At 39.4% G+C, this 9,782-nt stretch overlaps 1 protein-coding gene across 1 annotated transcript; it reads left to right on the forward strand.

Annotated features, from left to right (window-relative positions):
• Positions 1-357: 357 nt before the first annotated feature.
• Positions 358-9,327, forward strand: degs1 (delta(4)-desaturase, sphingolipid 1). The gene is made up of 3 exons (XM_079690332.1): positions 358-604; positions 4,458-5,200; positions 7,984-9,327. Exons 1-3 carry the CDS (start codon positions 523-525, stop codon positions 8,128-8,130), a joined length of 972 nt encoding a protein of 323 aa, XP_079546458.1. The 5' UTR covers positions 358-522; the 3' UTR covers positions 8,131-9,327.
• The last annotated feature ends 455 nt before the right edge of the window (positions 9,328-9,782 follow it).

Here is a 9,782-nt window from a genome sequence, read left to right on the forward strand (position 1 = left end):
ATATCAGGGATCGTCAGGTAATGATAGACAATGTAAACAACGGGTTTGGGAACCACTGCTTCATTGCCATACCATGTTGGATTTGAAGCACAAAGAGACTTCCCCCCTTGTGTCCTGATGAGAACCAGGTAACGTTGGACGTTTTTTTTTAATCTTGGCATGGTATTATAAATTTGAAAGAAGACAATGGGTTCATGGGTTGTCTTGCAATATCTCAACTGAAATCTCCTACTGTAATTTAACTAGTCATCTCTGACCAGCTGCTATTTCTGACAGGGTTATAACTATTATTTTATAGTTTATAAAAACTGCGTCATTCAATATGCTTGCCTGCTGTCTGAGAGGCTGTAGGAGGAGCTGCAGCCGGACAGAGCTGACTCAATCCGCCAGATCATAGGCGGCCCGATAGGCTGAGGAGAGAGGAGAGGAGGAGGACGAGAATTATAGAAGTTCCCTTCTGAAACGATCGGTTGATATTTAGTTTTTTTTTTTATACAAGAAAGTCGTTTATTACAGTAAACAATGGGGAACCGGGTCGCCCGTGAGGACTACGAGTGGGTGTACACAGACCAGCCGCACGCCGACAGGAGGAAAGAGATCCTAGGTGAGCTAGCTGATCCGTCTGAAAGTTTTAGAAAAACCCATAGTGAACTTTATTTAGATAAAACTATGTTTACTCGACTGGTTTAGTATGTTGATGACTAACGTTGGTTAACCGTGCAGTTTGGCATAAATGCCTCCTCCATATCAGCTGACTCGCTTTGCTAACTTATGCAAGCTAGCTAACGGTTTCATATCCTGCTGTGCATTCGCGAGTAACAGACTAGCTAACAGACACAGGTTGGATTGGTGAATACATTACAACCTTTAATGACTGACAGCAACCAACACGGCTGTTATCAAAGTAGTTATATTTATAAAAGCTAGTTGTAGCTAGTTAGCTTAATGAAACATAACCATGTTAGCAATGTAACGTTAACCCTACAGCCACAGTAATGTTAGTCAATTCGCCACTCCCTGAAGTGACATAACACCGAGTCTCTGAGGTGCTGCTAGCGGGAAGTAGCAGTAACGGTTCAACGTTAGATACAGTCATGAAAGGAAACACCAGGCCAGAAGGGAAGCCTTTTAGTTGCTAGTTCAGAAGTGTTTAATACCTAACTTAATTGACGTAACATGATGCTGTTTAATAAGAAATCAGGTTCAAGACCTTTTTTATTGATGCATTTGTCTTATCAAGTGTAGATATTTAATTAGCTTTATTGATATCATGCCCTAGTTTAATTTTAGGGCTCTAGTTAATGATCATTACGATAATCAAGTAATGTGCCCATCATTTTCTAAGTAATCCATTAGTTGTTTGTCTTTATACTATATTTGCCTTTGTAAAAAATGACAACCGAACATGCATCTACTTTACTACTCAATTTCATATTATAATATCTGGCATGGGCACATTTGAGGGTTTTACACACATTTGAGGAAATACATTCATATGCGTAATCTTGTTATACCAATATTTGAAATGACTAAACTGATTTCTCTCTTTTTGGATTGCATACACTTGTAATGCTAAACATAGGAGGTGTCATCCAACATATTAGGGTATTTAATTAAAGTAAGTAATACATAATCAAATTCATTGCAGAAAACTACTTTAACAATAATTATATTTCCAATGGAGTCAAATAGCATTTCCTTCCTCCACACAAGATCTCATCACAGAGGTAAAAAGGCAACACTAATCCTGCATTGTGTTCCACTTCCCATTTATCAAAAAGGGCAGTCCTCTTCAATCCCTTTGGAAGTGGAGCCCGTTTTGGATGGTTGAGGATGTGTAGGTTTTATGTACCACTTTGTATCTCTTTAGTCTTTTCACACATTGCATAAAAGTCCATTTGTCAAACAAAAGGTACTGCCATTGTGAGGCGGGGGTGAGACCAGTGCTGTGGATAATGAGACTCACACAGCCAGCTGTCTCCTGGGTTGAACTATTAATTTACTGAGCGATCAGGAGACACACTGCTTCACTATACACGAGGAAGGTTCTGTGTTTCCACTAGGGTGTAACAGTATGAGGTTATTCTATTGTACAATAACCATCTAGGTAAATATGACGGTATAACAGCCAGACTGCCACACACTCATTCATGTCAGTGTTATCCAGTTGATATAAAATGCATAAGGTTTTATAATTGTCAACTGTATTACCATGTTTTACTGCCATGCTTCACTGATAGCTTGAAATGAATCCTCCAAACCTCAGCAAATGCTGGGTCAGATTCCAGACTGGGTTCAGTTGTTTCCTTGTTCGATAATACCGAGGGAGAACACGCACTAAGAAACATTGGTTTTGTTTATTTTTGTATCTTGAGAAGAGCTTAGCGGTATTCAGTCACATGCCTCAGGCCTCGGTTGTGGGGGTGGGGGGCAACACACTGAGGTAATGACACAGGAGGCAGTGTTTGCTGAGACTTGTCTCTTTCTGCTGCAACCTCCCTGATGGAACGCATACATGTAACCTGAAAGCCCTCTTTGTTTGCTATTTGCAACTTCTGTAATGCAAATGAATATTTAATGGCTTTGAAAGGGAAGCCTTCTGTGACTTGTATCTTTTATCATGGATAGACCATTGTGTTTCATTGTGTTATTTGGCCTTTTTATTGTTCATCTTGAACTGTGAGTGCAGCTTTGAATTAATTGACTATTGACAATTGGAAATGTGTTAGAATGAAATCAATTACTAGTGAACTTCCTAAACAGAAAATGCTTTGCACTAATAAATTCTCTTCAACATGCAATTAATTATATTCAGGCTGATACCATGTCACTTAAATGCAGATACTTGGCTTGAGTATTTTCACTTTATGCCACTTTTACTCCACTATATTTGTTTTACAACTTAAGTTAAAAGTTACTTTGCAGATTTAGATTATAAATACAAAGTATAAATCAATCAACACGTTGCAATATATTAGTATAGGTTAGTAGGCTACCCAGCAGCATATGAGGTAATTGACAACAAACTCCACATTTACCAAGTGCAACTTTGGCATTAATGCTTCAATAAGTGAATTAAAATAATTAAACATATATATGATTCTGAAATATACTGCATAAAGCGCCCCTTTTTGTACTTCAAGAATATTTTGATTATAACTTTGAATGCAGTATGTTTACTTGTAAATGTGTGTTTTTACACTGTACTATTGCTATTTTTACTAAAGTCACAGATCTGAGTACCTTTTCCACCACTGCAGTGCTTTCACATGTATTCAAATCTCCACAGAGAGAACTCAAGAGTGATGTAGAAGGTTGTGAAGTCAGCTTTAACTCCAACCCCTGTGCAGTCTCTGCTTCCACAGTACATTGTGTTATTAAGCAAAGCTACAGGTTCACAGGTTGGTTGGTATATGGGAACAGCACATTGTTTTACTGCTGACGATGAGTCAAGGCCGACCAAGGGTCTGACATGTTCCAATCTGATTTGCTGCATGTCTAAATCCGGCTAGTAACAGCTTGCACGGTCTTGAAGACATTTCAGTCTGCTGATGATGACTCGATGGGCTGAATGACTTTGTCCCCTTAATGCCCTTCCATGTTTACTGTTCTTTGGTTCCCGTCAGTGATTAAGACAACAAAGATTTGATAAAAGGATTTACAATGTAAAGCCCAGGTCTCCATTACTGCTGGATACAAAGAGGGGAGGTCAAAAGTCACAACGTATCTGCACACATCATGATAAGAAAATTGCAGTAGCATTTAAAACAATTACAAGGGCGGCATATGCACGAACACGGCCCGACATATGCCATATGGGTATGAAATGGTGTTAATATACAGTGACAACTTGTATTTGTAATTTCCCAGTCTGAGCTGAGTTGTTGGTTTGTGCCTTAAGATGAATATATTTTTAAGATTGGAAAATATGAATAGATGAGTCAGTTAGGCTTAATTTGTTTCATCTTCATTATACGGTTAAGTGTGAGACACTTTTTTTTTTAATAAAATGAAAACATTAATAGAATAAACCTTTCATTAATCTGTTGACTAAATTACTTGCTGGTGTGTGTCAAACCCAACCTGTGCTGCTAGTTATTACAAATCTTAAAAGCAGGTTAAAAAGAGGTGCTTGAGGCTGTTTGGGAGTAACCATGCACTGTAGCTGATTTGTGCTAAAGCCTTCTGGCTTATCAGAGAATTGGGGGATGGTGCAATACATTTCACAAGCTGCAAATCAGTAATTACACATCTGCATTGAAATGGTTGTTTGTGCCAAGTCTGCTTGTTCTTAAAAGGAAATTACATTCTCTTAACTGAGGCTAAATAACACAGATGTATAATTGTTTGACTCTAATCATTAGTTAAATGCCTTCATTTAAATGTTTGTTTCCTGGTCGAATCAGATAACAATGTTCTCTGAGTTTAACTGAATTCTGTTGTGTTCTCCCCCACAGCCAAGTACCCAGAAATCAAGTCGTTGATGGGTCCTGACCCGAGGCTGAAATGGATTGTTTGCATGATGGTGGTGATACAGTTTCTAGCTTTCTACTTGGTCAAAGACTTGGACTGGAAGTGGGTTTTGTTTTGGACTTACGCCTTTGGCAGCTGTATCAACCACTCAATGACGCTCGCTATTCACGAGATCTCCCACAACACGGCCTTCGGAAACAATAAGGCCATGTGGAACCGCTACTTTGCCATGTTTGCCAACCTACCCATCGGCCTGCCTTACTCCGCCTCCTTCAAACGTTACCACCTGGACCACCACCGCTACCTGGGTGGAGACGGGGTGGACGTAGACATCCCCACTGACTTTGAGGGCTGGTTCTTCTGCACACCCTTCCGCAAATTCATCTGGATTATTCTGCAGCCGCTGTTCTACGCCATCCGGCCCCTCTGCATCAACCCCAAACCCATCACTCAGCTGGAGGTGACCAATGTGGCAGTGCAGCTCACCTTCAACGTCCTGCTCTACTGGCTGTGGGGGGGCAAACCTGTGGTCTACATGATGGCTGGGTCCTTGCTGGGGATGGGCTTGCACCCCATCTCTGGACACTTCATAGCCGAGCACTACATGTTCCTCAAGGGCCACGAGACCTACTCCTACTACGGCTCCCTCAACCTGCTCACCTTCAACGTGGGCTACCACAACGAGCACCACGACTTTCCCAGCATTCCCGGCTGCAGGCTGCCGATGGTGAGTACAGCTTGGAGGTCCTTGGTACACACAGTTGGCTCAGAATACACCGCTATGAGGTTAGAAAGGAAGAAATGATTTGGGTGGAGACTAATATGTCAGGCAGCTAAGCTAAACAAAGCCGTGTTACTGTGAGACTGCTGGGTCTTTTTTCAAACATTCCGCCTGTGGGAACTGTTACATTAACTTAATTTTGCCTCGTTATTTGGGTAAGCAAATGATCAAACCCACTAGGACTGTTGGTTGAGACTGTCCACAGTATGTAAAAGACTGTATTTGACTTGATCTCACTGCAAGATAACTGATCAGACCAGAGCGTGCACAAACATGACAACCAGGAAGCGTTTGGGATTGGGATAACACTAACTAAATCAGTATTTGCGAGAAAAGTCCACAAATATTTTAAATATTTGTGTAGGTGTTATCAATGAGATGATTAGCTCATGGTTTCAGTTTGTCCAAAAATAATTCAGCTACCGTGCCCTTTCTTTAAATGTTTATTTTAGTCAATACTTACGAACTTGTTCCATGAATACAAACATGCTAGTACTGTGAACTCCCTGATGACTCAGCTTCTCACTGTTTCAATTTCATTTTCTGACTTCACATCGCTATTGTTTGTGGAATCTGTGGAATGTTGAAGTACATCAAAAATAAATAATGAAACTGATCTGCAGGCCGACCTGATTGGACGGTGTTGGAACTCACGAGTGGAGTTTATCCTAAATGTATAAAAATACATCTGTCCTTTGTCTCTGTCTTTTGAGATGAATACTAACCTAACATTCCTAACATGATAGACTTTACATGTCAGCATCTTCACATGCTTAATGTTTATATTATTACCTACACACATTTCAAAGGATTTGATAAGCTGATCCAATTTGGTTAAATACAACTCCAACCACAGTCATGAGTCGCTTTCACACCGCAGTACTTTTCCCACTTTAGTTCCGAAATGTTGTTTGCCAAAAAATCCGGAACAAAAATTAGTTAATGAGAACCTTTCCACCCCCTTTTCCGTCCCTGCTCGAGAGCAGAGACTTTCGTGGGAGAAAAATGTTACTATTTTCTGGCTGGGCGGCAAACCACGCCCAGTAAAACTCCCAAAAGGTTTTGTGAAGCCGCCATTTTATTATCTTCGCATTGCATTATTAGCACTAGCCCAGCGCACAAACGTAGAAAGACTAACTTATGGAAACACAAAATAAAACAACAACCCAGAAGCCAGTCCCCAACTCCGGGGACTTCGGGTGGCAGTATACATTACATTGCATTTAGCTGACGCTTTTATCCAAAGCAACTTACAATAAGTGCGTTCGACCAACAAGATACAAACTTGAAGAAAACAGAATCATATAAGTACATCAGGTTTCATAGAGCTAAAACATTTCAAGTGCTACTCAACTGGCTTTATATAAGCCAGCCCTTTATTAGTATATAAGTGCTTTGTTAGTAATTCTATCACGTGAAGTGGTTTGCGGCCTGCCAGTAAACCCAAAGCAGAAGAAGAAGGGACGTCAGCGGCTTCATTTGCCTAATCTTCCCTCAGGGAACTTATTCAGGTGTGAACGCGATCTGCACTTAGTTCATGAGAACTAAAGAGTTCTCATGAACTAAGTTCTGATGAACCTTTGTGGGAAAAATACTGCGGTGTGAAAGTGCCTATGGCCTCTCTGTTACCTGTCTAACATAATACAGGCAGAGAAAATGAACTGAACTGCTCAGAATCTTAAGCCGTAAAGATAAGACACGTTATAATCAACTATCAGGCCAATGAGCTGTAAAGCATCACCGGAGTGTTACGATGTGAGATAAAGGCAGTAAAAAATGTCAAACTCAGATAGGGTAGTTTATTCACTAGAAACTCAGGACTAGTCAGCACAAGGTCGAGTTGTTGGAAGCTACAATCCTACAGTGTGATGGATCAGGATCTCACTATGTAAGGTGGTTCTATTTGGAGGAATTTAGAAAGACTTCTTTTAAACCAAGGTAGGTACGAGTAAACATCACTCTAGGCTACACTACCAATTAAATTAGTCACCGTCTATTGTTCCATTTCACAGTCATTTTCTCAATAGCCTTTACTCATGTTCTCGAGGAATGTCCTAGCAGTACTTCCTGTTTGTTGTCCGCAGGCTTTATCAGCTGTCCACCCAAAGTGAATCACATCAATCACATGAGCAGCAACTGACCCTGCTGTTACACCTGTGTCTTAAAAAAGTCACTCTACAACATATGTTTAAACATTGAAAGCATTCATAGGCTTTGTAAACTTACACAACAAAATGAAAAAAAGTCAGAACTATCATATATCAAATAATCATCAACCAATCAGAAGAGATAACAAAGCATAAAGGCAATGATGAACATCAATGTATAGTATATAGTTAAAAGCTAAAGGACGTTATTAATTCTCATATGTACATTCATTGTCAACAACTACTCGGACAGACTCCATCTTTTCACTTAATATCTAATTCTCATGGTTAGTTTGTATCATTTCATATATTTAATTTACAAGATCCTTCCATTTATAGTTTATGAGATTATCTTTAAAACCAAATTCTAACGTGTTTAAATAATGCTACTCCTATTACTAGGAATAAGTAAGACTCCTTCTTGTATGTGGGTTTTTGTTTAGAAAATACCAAAAATAGTGAACAATTCTCTTTCCCAGAAGCCACTTCAGTGTTTGATGTCCAAAATATGACTTGAATTCCCATTGAAATGTGATTTAAGCACACTCACCCCTGTATATTCTTCTCGTTCTTGTGTCCCAGGTGAAGAAAATCGCAGCAGAGTATTATGACGACCTTCCTCAGTACTCATCGTGGGTGAAGGTGCTGTATGACTTCATCATGGAGGAAACCCTGAGCCCTTACTCCAGAGTCAAGAGGAAGCTGAAGGGGGATGTCAAACAGGAGTAACTTCACTGGAAGCTTCTGGAATTAAGCTGCACTGTCTCACCATCCCACCAACTTAGTAGCTTTTACATATTAATACATACAGGAATGGAAAGGAGGGTTGACACTTTGAAACTGCCTTTTTCTCTACAGTTTATTGTTATTTTGTCAGACAAAAACAACATTGTTTGTTCAAGTGTGACTGAAAATCTAGGAGTGTGTTTAGAGTCAGTACATAGGGCTGGTTGCACAAAGTCTAACTGGATTGTCTTTCATGTAGAATTGTAATAACTCATTTTTCCAAGGCATCGGTTTCAAAGTACCACAAAATGCTACTGTTGTAGATGTTCTGAAACCCTAGCTGGTGTGCTAATGTGCACTGAATGCTCTGGGAATATTTGCATAATCTCTGAGGCCTCAAAGTCTGGTACCAAATTATGCAGTTTCCCTCTACTTGTATATTAGATCCTGAATAATTGAGTATTTCATTCATGTTTAAAGGTTAGCATTTAGCTAGTAAGAGCTAAACAAAACAACATGCCTTTGTGCAATCAGCCCCAGAAATAAGCCAAACACAGCAAACTAAAAAACTGCACAAACGGTTTGCAAACCATATCGAAGCTGTCCATTTCTACGGTCAGAGGTCAGCAGCATAAAAGCAGCTATGCTATTGGTTGACATCTTCATTTCACGATTGGACCAAAGTTGCCTCTGAGTGAATCCACTCATCCTTAATATCCCTCCATATGAAATGCGTTGGTTGCATAATATGTGATAGAATATGAATTAAGTCTCGCTTGGTTGCTTTTAATATTTTAAATGCATTAGGAAACCTTTTGTGGCCTGTGACACATTTTTAAAACAGCTCTTTAACATGCAACCCCTAAATGTTAACACAACATTGTGCAACCTGCTGTCCACACAGTGACTGAGAAAAGGTGCTGTTGTATGGGAGATGAGTGTGTGTTACTCATCAGTGCCTCAGCTTTTATTTCAATTTGTGGTCTTAATTTCAATTTTTACTATGTATTCATTTTGATGATGAATCTGCCAAGAATAGTTTTTAATGTTAAAATCAATGTCTGTACAGCTGAGGCCTGTGCTGTGTCAAGCAACCAAGAACAAATTAATTATGGTTGCTATTGAATTGGCAGATTCCAACATTTTCCATATAATATATTGTTACTCTAAAGCCAATAAAAGAATGAATGAAAAAAACTGGATTTCTGTGCGTTTTTCAATGTTCCATAGTTTAAAGCAATTGGCAAAACTATATATAGTAGCTTTCATGGAGGTTTGCATTCTCATAATCAGCAGATGGATTGGTCCCAGTTGTATAAATGTTTAAATTGGAAACCATATCAATCAAGAAGACATTTAGTGGATATAAAAAATGACTGATAATAAAAATGACAACAATATTAACATAATTCCTCCAGTACGAGATATGCTAACACTGCAACTATCCAAATTTGCTAGGCAATCTTTATCTCCAACACTACAAGAAGAACTGTATTATTTATAGAGTAAGCCATAGATTGGATGTTAGTGGTCTAATTAAGAATGTAATTAGGTAGCGCCAGCCTGTTGCGGAGAGGGGAGGTGGAGACAACTGGCTCTCACTACATTTCAGAAAAACCAAGGATCAGTCTGGTACGTAGGGCTGAACGATATAT

The sequence above is a fragment of the Notothenia rossii genome, assembly GCF_949606895.1.
Source record: "Notothenia rossii genome assembly, chromosome: 6".
Lineage (NCBI taxonomy): Eukaryota > Metazoa > Chordata > Actinopteri > Perciformes > Nototheniidae > Notothenia > Notothenia rossii.